Source organism: Nicotiana tomentosiformis, chromosome 2 (genome assembly GCF_000390325.3).
Source record: "Nicotiana tomentosiformis chromosome 2, ASM39032v3, whole genome shotgun sequence".
Lineage (NCBI taxonomy): Eukaryota > Viridiplantae > Streptophyta > Magnoliopsida > Solanales > Solanaceae > Nicotiana > Nicotiana tomentosiformis.
The window spans coordinates 69,220,733-69,235,231 of NC_090813.1; the positions used below are offsets into that span (position 1 = coordinate 69,220,733).

The following is a 14,499-nucleotide window of genomic DNA, read 5'->3' on the forward strand; positions in this document are numbered from 1 at the left end:
GCAGGTAGTCGATATTATATTGCTTTCATTGATGATTTTACAAGAATGTGCTGGATTTATTTCTTGAAATTCAAATCAGAAGTAGCTAGAGTGTTTTGGAAGTTCCAGAAAATGGTGGAAAACCAAAGTGGCTGCAAAATTCAAGTTCTAAGGTCAGATAATGGAAAAGAATATACCTCAGAAGAATTTAATTTGTTTTGTGAGGAATCTGGCATTGAACACCAGCTTACTGCTCCTTATACTCCACAACAAAATGGAGTTAGTGAAAGAAGAAACAGATATATCCTAGAGATGACAAGATGCATGCTACATGAGAAGAATCTACCCAAGCAGTTCTGGGCAGAAGCAGCTCATACGGCTGTTTTTTTACAAAACAGGCTTCCCACAAGAGCATTGAAGAATCAAACACCTTTCGAAGCATGGTATGATTATAAACCATCTCTGAATTTTCTTAGAATATTTGGATGTCTGTGCTTCACTCACGTTCCACAAATCAAGAGGGATAAATTAGATAAAAGAGCACTTCCAGGCATCTTTATTGGCTATAGTTCTGTTGCAAAAGCTTATAAAGTTTTCCAGCCACAAACGGGAAAGATTATTGTAAGTAGAGATGTGCACTTTATGGAAGATGAAGGGTGGAACTGGGACGATGCAGATAAGAAGGATCTGACTTCAAAGTTCAAATTGCCTGCTTCAGATACATTAGATCAAAGTATCACAAGAGATGGGCAAAATGATTTGGTGGATCACATTCCTGTTCGAGGCACACGATTACTTTCTGATGTTTATCAGAGAAGTAACATTGCAATTTGTGAACCTGCTCATTATGAAGAAGCTAAGAAGAATGAAGATTGGAGTGCTGCAATGAAAGAGGAGTTGCTCATGATTGAAAAGAACAAAACATGGGAGTTAGTTGATCGACCTCAAAATAGAAAGGTGATTGGAGTCAAATGGGTGTACAGAACTAAGCTTAATGCTGATGGCTCAATCAACAAGCATAAAGCTAGGCTCGTGGTCAAAGGATATGCTCAAATATTCGGTGTGGACTACTCAGATACTTTTGCACCAGTAGCGAGACTTGACACTATTAGGCTTTTACTCGCTGTTGCAGCACAAAAGAAATGGAAAGTGTACCAGTTAGATGTCAAATCAGCATTCCTGAATGGTTTTCTGCAGGAGGAGATCTATGTAGAGCAACCAGAAGGCTATGTGAAAGAAGGAGAAGAAGATAAAGTCTATCTTCTTAAAAAGGCACTCTATGGATTGAAACAAGCTCCAAGAGCTTGGTACAGTAGAATTGATGACCATTTACTCAGTTTAGGCTTTGAAAAAAGCTTATCTGAGTCCACTTTGTATGTCAAATATAGTGGAAATGATACTCTAATTATTTCACTTTATGTTGATGATCTTCTGGTTACAGGAAGTAGTGCATATCAAATTGAAGATTTCAAACAAGAAATGATGAAAGTGTTTGAAATGACAGATCTTGGGCTTATGTCTTACTTCCTAGGCATGGAGATTAAACAAGATCGGGGTGAAGTGTTCATTTGTCAGAAAAAATATGCAAAAGAGATACTAAAAAAGTTTTGCATGGAAGACTGCAAAGAGATGAGCACTCCGATGAATCAAAAAGAAAAATTGAGCAAAGAAGATGGAACACAGAAAGTGGATGAGTCATATTTCAGAAGTTTGGTTGGGTGTCTGATGTATCTAACAGCAACAAGGCCTGACATCCTCAATGCTGTAAGTATTCTATCTCGCTTCATGCATTGTGCAAGTGAAGTGCATTTAAAGGCGGCAAAAAGGGTGATCAGATATGTCAAAGGAACGACTGATTTTGGAATCAAGTTTAAAAGTTGTGAACAACTTAAACTAACTGGTTTTTCCGACAGTGATTGGGGTGGTTCAGTTGACGACATGAAGAGCACTTCTGGATACTGTTTCACTATTGGTTCAGGTGTCTTTTCATGGAGTTCCAAAAAGCAGGATACAATAGCTCAATCGACAGCGGAAGCAGAATTTGTGGCAGCAGCAGCTGCGGTGAATCAAGCATTGTGGTTGAGGAAAATATTGGAAGATCTTCATCTTGAGCAGAAAGAAGAAATTGAGATATTTGTTGACAATCAGGCTGCAATAGCTATTTCTCATAATCCTGTTTTCCATGGAAAGACGAAACACTTTAATATCAAGTTGTTTTTCTTGAGAGAAGTCCAGAAGAATGGGGAGGTGACTCTCATTTATTGCAAATCAGATGATCAATTAGCTGATGCTTTTACCAAACCATTGTCAGTTCACAAGTTCGAGTCTTTGAGATCGAAACTTGGTGTCTGCAGATCCTAAAGCAAGGAGGAGTGTTAGTTGCTATGATTTAGGACTGCAGTTTAGCTGTGAATAGTTGCAGTTACTTTGACTGCAGTTACTTAGTTTTAACTTTGCAGTTATTACTTTTCCCAGTATCTTGTTAGTTTTTTTTTAAAGTAGATCATGTGCTGATATTCAGGACCATGAAGTTAGTAGTTAAGTTTTTCTTATAAATTGTAACTTAGATTACAATGAAAATATTCTTGTTCTGTATTAGTCTTATGCTCTCTCTTTTTAAAATTTCTTCTCTGTTCTTCATTCCTTTAATATTCTGCTCTTTCATTAATCACAAACATTCACTTGTTTTCTGGTTTGTTGATTAAAATTAACAACAAATGCCACATACTGGTGGATCAAAAGCTAACTCGAGGAGACGACATGAGCTGGTATGCACATTAACTTAATAATTTTACTATTTCTCTACAAATTAAAAACTCCTTGATCATACATTCGTTCTTAGTTTTTGGAAACTGGAAAAACTCCTAGTCATGGAAAAATATTTATTAAAACTCATAAGAGAAGGAATGGATCGTTTGTAAATGATGCGGCAAGGACTATAGGGGTAAGTATAGCTTTGGTGCATTTTTATAACATTACTTTCATTATTTTTGTATAACATTTTGCATCTCAAGTCTTACTATCTTGTACTTACTAATCGATATTTTATCTGCTTGTAGGAACAAATTGAATTGAATATGACTCAATGTGATACTAATGAGTGTGAAGTTTCCCAAAATGATGTTATTGGTAAGATGTTAGGGGCAGAGCACTCCGGGAGAGTACGGTGTATGGGTATGGGAGCTGCTCCTTCAAACACATTCAGGAATACCAAAGGACGACTTAGTGATCCGAGTGCTTCTTCATCTAGCTACAGTGCATCATCTGCAACATATAACCATTTGCAACAAAAGCTTATGCGTGTGGAATCCCAACTAGAAGGCACCTTAAATGCGCTGAAGGTTTACGTGATGTCAAAGGAAGGTTCGGTTCCCGAAGAATTTGCTGGTCTGTTTGCTCTTCAACCACAGGTAAGGAGTAAATATAGCTTGTATTTCTTCTATTACAACTTCTGATCAGTTCAATATATAGCATTGTACTCCTATGTGATAACAAAATGAAATCAACAAAAATTGTTAAACATAGTTCATTAGATCAAGCTCTTTTGTGGAAGAGATTCACTGTCTAAATATTGCTCTCACAATGAACATACTGCTGATTCTTTAGTGTTTTTAGATGTCCCAGTTGTTGATCTTGTCTCATCCACCATTTGTTGCACATTCTCGTCATCCTTCTTCGCAACACTAACATGATCCTCAACCAATACATCAAATGAGTTTGAAATAATGGTGTTCATTGATGCTGTAATCTAGTTTTTAGAACCTGGAGAATTTCAATTGTTAGGTGAGCGATTTACAACTGTCCAAGCTCTATGTTCTGCTAGGGAAGATGCACTTTGCTGTTGGTGATTAGGTTGTTCAACTACTGCTAATGCTTCTGACCCATTTGCACTCCCCAAAGCAGCAATATCTTTATTTTCTTGACCCTCATCTTGCACAACATTATATGTTAAATCTGTTTGTTTTTCAGCTAGAACACCCTGTGCACCAGTAGTGTTGACAGCTACATAAGTAGGTCGACTACCAGATGCACTCAATACATTGGTAACCGCCAATGTTAAACCTGCAGTTCTTGGTTGATTTTCAGCTTTTTCAAATTGGCCTATATATCCCAGTCAATGAGTCTGGTCAGAAAGACAAAAAGCATCTACTTATTAAAGAAAAATGAAAAACTTTGGATATAAGGCATGCTTCTCAATTGAATCAGGAACACACTTATATTTCTGTTGTTATTTGTGATAAAGCAATGAAAATTAGTTCATACTGGAATATGTGATTTGCCTGGTGCAAGGTGCCTTTGTGCTTCTGTGGAAGAGATTAACTATGTCTAATATTGCTAGAGAAGCCATACTATTACTGGGTTGAGTTGTCTTCCCACTGCTGGTCCTGTCTACTATTGCCATTTGATATCATAATTGAAAAGATAGGTGTAAGATGGTGTGAAAATTAAACATTCGATAACATGGCAATGCCCAGAGTCTGATATTTGGTTTTGTACCTGCATAATTAGTTAGTACAATATACAGTTCAATATCATCTAATTCTAGTAAAACTTGTTGATAACTTTGCTAAAGATGGAGGTGGTGGCAAGGAATTTCCATCTCCTTGCAGAAGCTAAGGCTTTGATTCGAAACTTTAGGATAAGGGATACCTTTGATTCAATCTTGTTTTCCGATCTTGTTTGGGATTAATCTAAAAAAGCTTCTCACCAAATATCATTTTTATTGTTTCAGCCTGATGATGCAGAGCATGAACGTACTTCACCGGTGGATGTAAGAGGATCATCGGCGGATAACAATGCAAATCACCAATCAAATGCTTAATGTTTTCGTTGTGGACTACTTTTGCTTTCTAGGAATTTAAATTCGTAATGGTTGTCTAGACTTGTGTTTATATTGCTTTAGTTAATGCTTAATGTTTTCGTTGTGGATTGCTTTTACTTTCTAGGAATTTAAATTTGTAATGGTTGTCTAGCCTTGTGTTTATATTACTTTAGTTAATGTTTTTGTTGTGGCTATCTAGACTTGTGTTTATATTGCTTTAGTTTAACGTACAGTACTTAAATTTCTGGCTTTTGCTTTTATGGATACAAGTTAACGAAGCCCCTTTACGCCACTGGCAATGTTTTGCACTGAATTTAAAAGGAAGATACTGATGTAGTTCACCACGTATCTGATTTTGTAAAAAACGATTTGTATTTGTCTGTATCAGCATATCAGGTTACTTGGCAATATCAAAATGCTTTCTTTATAATGAATAGCTCAAATTTGACCTTTACTTCACCTTGTCATTTATCTACCTGAATGGTACCAACGTTATGTGAAAATGGTATTAGAAGAACCTCATCTGAGTGGATAGCACCTGCCTTGTGATGTTGCGGACCTTGATGTAGAAGTCCCATTTTTTAGCAGGGACATGTAAGGTAGTACTTGTTGCATCTACTTCTTTGTTTCTATGTGATTGCTACTTGTGATTGACAAACTTCATTTATCTATCTATCTATAAAACATGAAATTTTAACACAAAATATTGATTGACTTTTTGATTTTAAAAACACAAATTTTTCATGGAGATTTTTATTTATTTAATCACTTACTTATTGTATCAAGTTTTAATTCTTTTGTATATTAAATCTTTTCTTTGAATTACGTCGAAATTCCTCATAATTAGTAATTTAAATTGAGTAAGACTTTATTGATGTAAATTCTATCCTTTGTGTTATTTTCACGCAGTGCTTTAAAAGGCGGAGGTGTGAGGTGAGACGTTTTACTTAACACGGAGCAAGGCATAAGCTCTGAGACATGAGGCGTAAGCCCCATGGATATTAAATTTTTTAATTTGTAAACTAGCAAAATAACCACACAAAAAAATATAAAATACATTAAAAGTTTAAGAAAATTTATGAAAATTAAAAAACTTACAAAAATAAAATATATAGTATTTTTTTAATAAATATAAATAATGCAATAATGTTAAAGTTACTATAAAACATAAATTAACTTTAACGTCTTATCTTTCAAACGGTTAGATCACAACAACAACAACGACCAGTAAAATCTCACAAGTGGGGTCTGGAAATTAAAAGATCACAATATTTTAAAATATTATCAAATTGCATGATTTTCTTCTCTAAAAGCTAATAATCAGTAAACTCCATCAATAAAGTAGTTTGAAATATTACTCCTTATGAGTAAATATAAAATTGTTTTCAAATAGCAAAATAATAAAAGTTTGATAATTTTGAGTGACATAGAATTAAAATATGAATACCTATAGTAAGTGAAGATGTAAATTTTGGCTATTCCAATGATACTCAGCTTTTGATGTTCCCAATTAGTAAATATATAATACGATGACTCATTATTTAAGTTATTCTCAATCTTCACATTCTATAGATGAATAAAGCTGTAATTATTAATTTGTTAGAGAAATATGAGTGTCAACAATGCTAATTAGGGAATTTGATGCATGATTTGCGCTAGGAACTATTAAACGAGCCTCGAACGAAGAGCGTTAGGCGTATTTCGGGTGCACAACACCTGAACACTGAGGTGTAAGTCTCATAGAATTGAGCTTCACGTGGCACTTGATAGTGTCCCGCCCCGGACGAGCCACGAGGCGAGTCCTGAGAAAGCATTTTAAAACACCATTCCACGTATTTTGATGATTTTTTCATATGCTACAGGTCAGTAAGGAGTATTAAAAGGATATTTAAGATATTTAAACACGAAATGAGGAATTATAAATTCGCGTCCTAATTTGGGGACCTCATCGTGCCCCTGGTAGGCCTAGCGACATATAGCTTTGGAGAAAACTCAATGCCGATAACTGCGTCATTTCATTAATATGATAAATAGACCAAATCACTAATAAAACGACAATAATTATAAAGAGTCACTAGTGGCATTTGCCTTATTACAATCAAATTCTAAAACGAATATAGAAAACATCATTCCTAATCTACTCGGTCCCAGCGGGACCTTCTCCAAGCTTGGCCTTCTTAGCCCAGTCAATCAGATTCCCCAGGTCCCGCATGTCTAACAGCAGATACACCCTTGCTAGATGTCCTCCTTCATTTCCCTCTGCGTTCTGACAATCCGAGACCCTTTTCCTCATCTTTCCCTCAAGTTCCACAAAACCCTGCTCCAAATACTCCAACTTTTTTGTTGATTTAATAGCGATTCCTCTCCATTCATTGATTGCTTCCATGTCCACTTTATGTTGTTCCAAATGCCTGGCCTCAGATTCAAAGACCCTTTTGCGCAACCTCCTATATTTGACTTGTGCTTCAGCAGCGTCGTCTATGACCCTATTTCTCAAATCAACCCCTAGCTTGACCTCTCCTGCTATGTCATCGACCAACCATGATGGGTAGAAGTACACATGGCTGGCATGATACCTGTCTGGCTCGATGGTATCTTTCTCCACAATAATCTTTTGATGCCACATGTGATGTGCCTCGAACTTGAATGGAATGGAATTCCCTTAGAAGTCTTCTTTGTAATGAACCATTTTGGAAACTCGTGGTATAACTTGTTCTCTCCCAGCTTGCCTCATGACTCTGATATGAGTATAAGGATAGATTCCCCTTAATCTAATTAGTACTAGATGAGGAACATCTCTCGACCTGATGATGAATTCACTGCTAGGGAACCACTCGAACATCCAATGTACCTTGTCATCAATCAAATTGCTAAAGAAATGTACCCAGCTCACAGCGTTTCCCAGTTGTGCGAACCTGTCTGCGATAAAAGTCATTCTCTTCGGATGGTGATAAGCTATGTGGTCATTCCATGGTGGTCGCGGAAATTCTTGATGGTATTGTCCACTCTGAAGGTGTTCCAACAACCATATTTGCAGCAACAAATTGCAACCCTCGAAATGCCTATATCCCTTTTTGCAACAGTCTAAGGCTTGGTACATCTCACCCACGATCATTGGGACAATAGTGTAAGTTTGCCCCTCAATTCCTTCCATTAGGGTCTTAGTGACCATAGCTAGGCAAGTGTGGATCCTTTCCCCTTGTATCCCAGATACAAGGGGAAAGGATCCACACTTGCCTAGCTATGGTCACTAAGACCCTAATGGAAGGAATTGAGGGGCAAACTTACACTATTGTCCCAATGATCGTGGGTGAGATGTACCAAGCCTTAGACTGTTGCAAAAAGGGATATAGGCATTTCGAGGGTTGCAATTTGTTGCTGCAAATATGGTTGTTGGAACACCTTCAGAGTGGACAATACCGTCAAGAATTTCCGCGACCACCATGGAATGACCACATAGCTTATCACCATCCGAAGAGAATGACTTTTATCGCAGACAGGTTCGCACAACTGGGAAACGCTGTGAGCTGGGTACATTTCTTTAGCAATTTGACTAATGTTCCCCAGAAAACAGATAATGAATACAAAAACCCGGCGGTGAGTCCAACCCAAAGAAGTGATGGCAAATTCATCATGGTAAAGACGATATGACTTGTTGTGACCATAACGCTCATAAAGAAAGTCGAATGGTACGTAAGATTTCTTCAGACAGACTAACTCATCATTTTTTCTGAAACCCATCATTTTTAGGAAACCTCGAGAAGTACGGTTTTTCGGTACCAACAAGCCAGGGCTATCCCATGGGAGCCCAGCGAAGCCTCCTATTTCCTCTAGAAGGGGAGTCACTTCTATATCACCAAAACGGAAGATGACCCTCTTCTCATCCCAGAACATGGTGGCAGTCTCAATTAACACATTGTTCGGCTGAATATCTAACAAAGAAGGTAAATTTCCGAGAACTCTTTTCACATGATTTTTGTTACTTGGCAAGAGATTTTCCCACCCATCTAGCAACAAAGGTGGGATACTTCCAACCATGCCGAACCTGGGGACTTCGTGTCTCATTTCTGCAAAACAAATAAAGTTAGCCCTTTCCTCCTCTGGATTTGACTATTTACACATTAATGATTAGCATATCGACATGTTTTCTCCAAATAATGCACATATCATGATTGTACCCATTGGGATTTAAGGAAATCCCGGTGGGCTTTGGACAAGGCTTGCCTTAGAGAGTTATTACGCGGACAACGTTCTAACCCATACTAGGTTTAGACATGATGCATGCACAGTTAATATTAGAGTGGGGGTTTCTCGAAAAGTCTAGACCGGCACCATCAAGTGGACAACTTGAGAGGGGAAGGCACGGAACCGTCGATTGCACCGCTGATCGACTAGTTTTACCACAAATAAGTCTTTCAAATTTAAAAGGGTGGTTTAGGAAGAGCGCGGACACTCATCAAGCGCCGCTATGGTATTAATTACGCACGAGTGGAATATGATATGGAACATGCTTTATGCAAAGATAAAACAACACGTTGTCAAGTATTTTGCATAATGAAGACGATAAATGCAATATTAAATGAAACATAAAGACATAAAAAGAAAGAAAAACAAGGAATTCGAGCAATATGAAAGAATTGTAATAAAGCAAGCAAGGGGGTAGGGGTAGGGAGATACATGATGTAGCAAATTTAAAAATGATTCGGAGCAAGTGAACACGACTAGAAAATAAAGGAAAACGCACATTGTAACCAAATTAAGCAAAGATTTGCATATTAATACAAATTCAAAATAGAGGAAAATAGGGGAAATGGTGTGCATGTAGCCATAAAAAGGAAAAATGCAAGAGGGATGTTCATGTAACAATAAAGAACAAAGAAACACATTCATGAAAGAAGACTAATTCACATAGACCAAGTTCGCTATGGTAAGAGCCTAAAAGAATCCCCAGCAGAGTCGCTATGCTGTCGCGCCCCAATTTCTTGCAAAATCGGATTTCGACACGTGACAACTTTTTTAAAGGAAGGTGTTAAAAGAGAGAGTCGCCACCTAACGGGTTTGAGGTGCATTAGGGCGCCTATTTGCAAATAACTCTGGTTTAACCAGTTTGCGTCACCAAAGATCGGGTAATGGCTCAAATTACCTCGAAGAGAAGGTGTTAGGCACTCTTCTAGGTCTATAATGGTGGGTCCCGGCTGAACTTGAATTATATGAATTAGTCAAATAGTCAGAGAGAAAAATAAGAAGTTTAAAAAAATCATTATTAGAAAGTACTTGAGTAAAAACAGATAATTGGTTTAAAGACAAGATGGGGGGGTCCTAAGTTTTTATAGCCTAAAGGATCACCCCGTGCAACATAAATAATACTTTGAAACTCCCTCGAGATGGGGTGTTACTCGTATTATTCAGCGGGCACAGACTATCATCTCTTGCTACACGATTACTATCTTTAAGTTTTTACCTAAAGCGCACTAGTTGATTCTAAATCGTGCCCTATGCGTGCACTACCCATCCCATGCCTATGGCCCAGGAGGCGTTTGGACCTCTATTTTGGATGGTTTCTAGACTTAGCTTAGGCTGCTCAGAAATGATAAAACTATGCGACATACAAAACAAGTTAGACTTCATGTAAAAGCAATTAAGGGCTCAACTTAGCCTCCACATTTAGACAACACATGCACGCGAACAAATTTTCATATTAAACGTTAGACAATTTCAGGATTAAGGCAAATTAAATCCATTTGGACCTGTAGACATGGTTTCTATGTGACCTGGATTTTGAACATGCAGACAGTTTTGTATGAAAAGTATGATTTCTAAGTGACTACGCAGTTGCCTACTTATTCCAGGTTATAAGCGATTAAACCTATAGACATGCTATCTAGATGATTTACGCACTAATTGGCAGTGATAATAACAGGAGATATTCAGAATTACCCAGTTTGATCCTATAGGCATACTTTCTAATAGCGGCAGAGTTAAGCAATGAAACAGTGTTGAAAGTTCAATTTTAGCACTTAAAGCAAGATTTCTACAATTAGCGATTAAAAATGATTTTAGCTCCTATAGGCATGTTTCCTAAATGAGCAATTATAACAACAACACATTAACCAATTAAACCCTATAGGCATGATTTCTAAAATGCAGATTTGGTAGAACATAAATTAACAGAACCCTATGGTCGTAGCACCTAATGAATATGTTGTAATGCACATTGAGACATTGGTCATTTTATTTTCTATAGGCATGACATCTAGCATGTAGAAACAGAATATGTTAAACGAATTAAATACCTATAGGCAAGTTATCTAACACATACAATAGCAGAACATGTTCGAGCAAAGTAAATACCTATAGGCAGGATTTCTACCTGTTTCATGCAAATATTAAAATAAACCCTTTTTCCCAATTTTACTAATACCCCAATTGTTATTATAACATTATTACAAGCCCAATGAGTGAAATAAATTACATAATTACAGAATAGCTATAGTGGGCCTAAGGTAGGCCCAATGTATACCTAGCCTAGCTAGGCCTTGAACACAGCTTCACAACAGCCCAGAAACAGTCTCCATTAAAACAAAATAGCCCACATCCAGTAGCTATCAAAAGTCCCAGAGGTATAGCCATTTACACAAACCAACTGGTTTATCTAGTAGGTGAGAAGAGGGGGCATAGTTGAGCAATTAGGGAAAAGGTGGCAAAGAACCTTGGACCCTAGTGTGTCAGAGTTCCCAAGGGCTTCAAGAACCTAGGGCAGTGCTCACACTAGGGAGGTTGATAGAGGAGACTTAGGGGAAAGGCTTTGGCTTTCAGCCAACCCCAGAATTAAACAAGAAACAACCAATGAAAATAGTAGTAGAGTAATAGGTTTGGAAAATATTTGCAAACTTGTAAGATAATCACATAATGAACTCAAGAAGCAAACTAACACATTGGGCAGGGTGACATATGATAAGAAACAAAGAACCTGGGATTGCAAGTCAACTGGCAAGGGCATTAGACTAGTAAAACCAAGTAATGCAACCAGTGTAGAACTTAAAGGATCAGATTATACCAAACTCATGATTAAACAGCATAATACAAACAGAATTAGATATCATAAAGGGAATCAGTCAAGAAGGATTATTTTAAAGGATAACAGGTTGTTAGAGGTGCAGAATTGGACATGGCAAGAACACATAGAGTGGAAACCATAGTCATAGGAGCATACTACACTTAGAGTAAAGGTCTTAAATAAGTTAAGGCATGCTAATAACATCAATTAATCACTAGAAGTTCAGAATTAGGCAGAGAATATGGATTAAACAATATAATCAAGGCAGAACATTCGAATTATCAATAACACCAAACTAAACATGCTTCATTCTGTCTAAATTAACTAAGTTAGGTGCAAAGACATTATTAGGCTAGCAATTACAGACAGAATCACACATAAAGAGAGTCAAGGGAATACATTAAGTCGTGCAGTTTCAAAGAACATGCTAACATAAGAGAATAAGCATTGCGAGGGTTTAGAAACTAACCAGTGATTGTTCAATAAACAAAAAAGAATAGTAGTAAGGACCCAGAGTCTCAAATGTGTCAAGTTCCCAAGGGTTTCAAGAACCTAGGGCAGTGCTCACACCCAAGAGATGGTAAGAAAAGTAGAAATTCGGTAGCCTTGGCTTTCAGACGGCCTAGATCCAAATAGAACAGAATAGTAAACAAATACAAAGTAGAAACCTCAATGTTTAGTGAGAGTTTTTAGTGACTTTTCGTCTGTCCAAAAGGGGGAAAGGGAATGAATTTATATAGTGATAAAAATCAGCACATAAGTAAGGAAATACAAACAATCAGACTATAAAAGGAAAGAAGAACACATAAATCAATTTAAAATCAAATTAGGAGAATAAGCCGGTAAACCCTAGTTTTATTTTTAGGAAAAATAAATATCAACGGAACATACACAGAAACGGTAACATAGGACGAATATAGACACAAATACAACAACAACAACAACAACAACAACAACAACAACAACAACAACAACAACAACAACCCAGTATAATCCCACTAGTGGAGTCTGGAGAGGGTAGTGTGTACGCAGACCTTACCCCTACCTTGAGGTAGAGAGGTTGTTTCCAATAGACCCTCGGCATCCTTCCCTCCAAGAACTCTCCACCTTGCTCTTGGGGTGACTCGAACTCACAACCTCTTGGTTGGAAGTGGATGGTGCTTACCATCAAGAACTCCCCACCTTGCTCTTGTATTATAGACACAAATAATATTTAAAATTAGAGAATCGAACCAATTTTGGTTCGATTTGAAGAGATTTGTAAACCCTAGTTTTAGGGTAAGTAAGAATCAACAAAAAATGCACAAATATTCATACTCATAATAGAACAAAGTATGAACATAGATAGAATAGTAGAAAGATCAGTGATTTGAACATATTTTGATTCGATCTTGTGGAGATTTACTTGCCATGTTTAGGCAAGCAGTATAGGAGAGTAACCAATACCCGGAGGAGGTCATATAAGGCAAGTAGTAGCCATAGAATCCCATATTATACGGGATTATGAGAGGATTTAGGAGGCGGCGGTTAGGGTTCTTAGGAGGGAGAAGGGAGGTGAGGGATATTAGGGCGGCGAACGGGGGAGAATTGGATTAGGGTTAGGGTTTGGGTTAGTTTAAAGGGGAGGGTTTGATATGGGTCGTTGATCTCAGAGATCAACGGCCACGATTAAAGTGTAGTTGGATCGGGTTATTAGAACGGGTCGCGACCGGGTTAGGGGTTGGGTAAATTTGGTTTGGGCTGGGGGTTGTTTGGGATAGTTTATTAGGCTTTGGGCCTTTGTTTGGTCCGAAAATAAGTTCAAGAGTGGGCTAGTTTTTAAATACCCAATATTTTAGCAAATATAATTTATAAAAGTAATTAATAAATAATAAAAATATTACTTGTGCACTAAAATGATTAAAAATAATAACTTATATTATAAAAATATAAAAAGTTATATTTTGCATAAATAATGTAATTATACATGAATATGAGCTATTATTACAAAAATATGCAATTAGCCTAAACAAATGCAAATGTAATTATAAATAATGCAGTAAAATATTTAAAAACATAAATGTTGGTGAAAATGATAAGTTTGGATGATTAAATCATCATAAAAAAATTTAAAGGATAATTAATGGATATTTATACAATAAAATGCAGAAAGAAATTGATTTAAAGCCTTTAAAAATTATGAAAATTTATGAAAACATTCTTGTATAGGTTTATAAACTAAATGACAATGCAAATATACTATTTTGAAAGTATGTATATATATATATATATATATATATATATATATATATATATATATATATATATATATATATATTAAAAATATGAGGGGAAAATTGTGTATCAACAGTGAAAACAATGATATATACATGTATATTGACCAAATTCGAGTTAGAATCACTTACCCAAATATTCTTTTCTTGAAAATCTATCAAAAATCGCCTCTCCTCAAGCTCCAATTCGTCAAAAATGGCACAGGGGACAAAGTCCCCTGTTTTATAATTCTGTCCAGGCAGCCCTCGATCAAGGTTTCGATCATGGCCCTCGATCATGGCTTCGATCATGGCCCTCAATCCTGGGACTTGATCCTGGGCATCGATCATGGCGTCGATCCTGGCCCTCGATCCTGAGCATCGACCAT

At 36.9% G+C, this 14,499-nt stretch overlaps 1 protein-coding gene across 1 annotated transcript; it reads left to right on the top strand.

Moving 5' to 3' along the window:
• The first annotated feature begins 2,801 nt into the window (after positions 1 to 2,801).
• On the top strand, positions 2,802 to 5,231 carry LOC117279504 (uncharacterized). The gene is made up of 3 exons (XM_070195520.1): positions 2,802 to 2,923; positions 3,039 to 3,389; positions 4,712 to 5,231. Exons 2-3 carry the CDS (start codon positions 3,057 to 3,059, stop codon positions 4,799 to 4,801), a joined length of 423 nt encoding a protein of 140 aa, XP_070051621.1. The 5' UTR covers positions 2,802 to 2,923; positions 3,039 to 3,056; the 3' UTR covers positions 4,802 to 5,231.
• The last annotated feature ends 9,268 nt before the right edge of the window (positions 5,232 to 14,499 follow it).

What these genes read in the sequence shown, in the direction of transcription:
- LOC117279504 (XM_070195520.1), top strand. Translation starts at nt 3,057, where the DNA reads ATGACTCAATGTGATACTAATGAGTGTGAAGTTTCCCAAAATGATGTT. An exon ending in TGTTTGCTCTTCAACCACAG is followed by an intron (nt 3,390 to 4,711) that starts GTAAGGAGTAAA and finishes TTATTGTTTCAG; the next exon opens with CCTGATGATGCAGAGCATGA.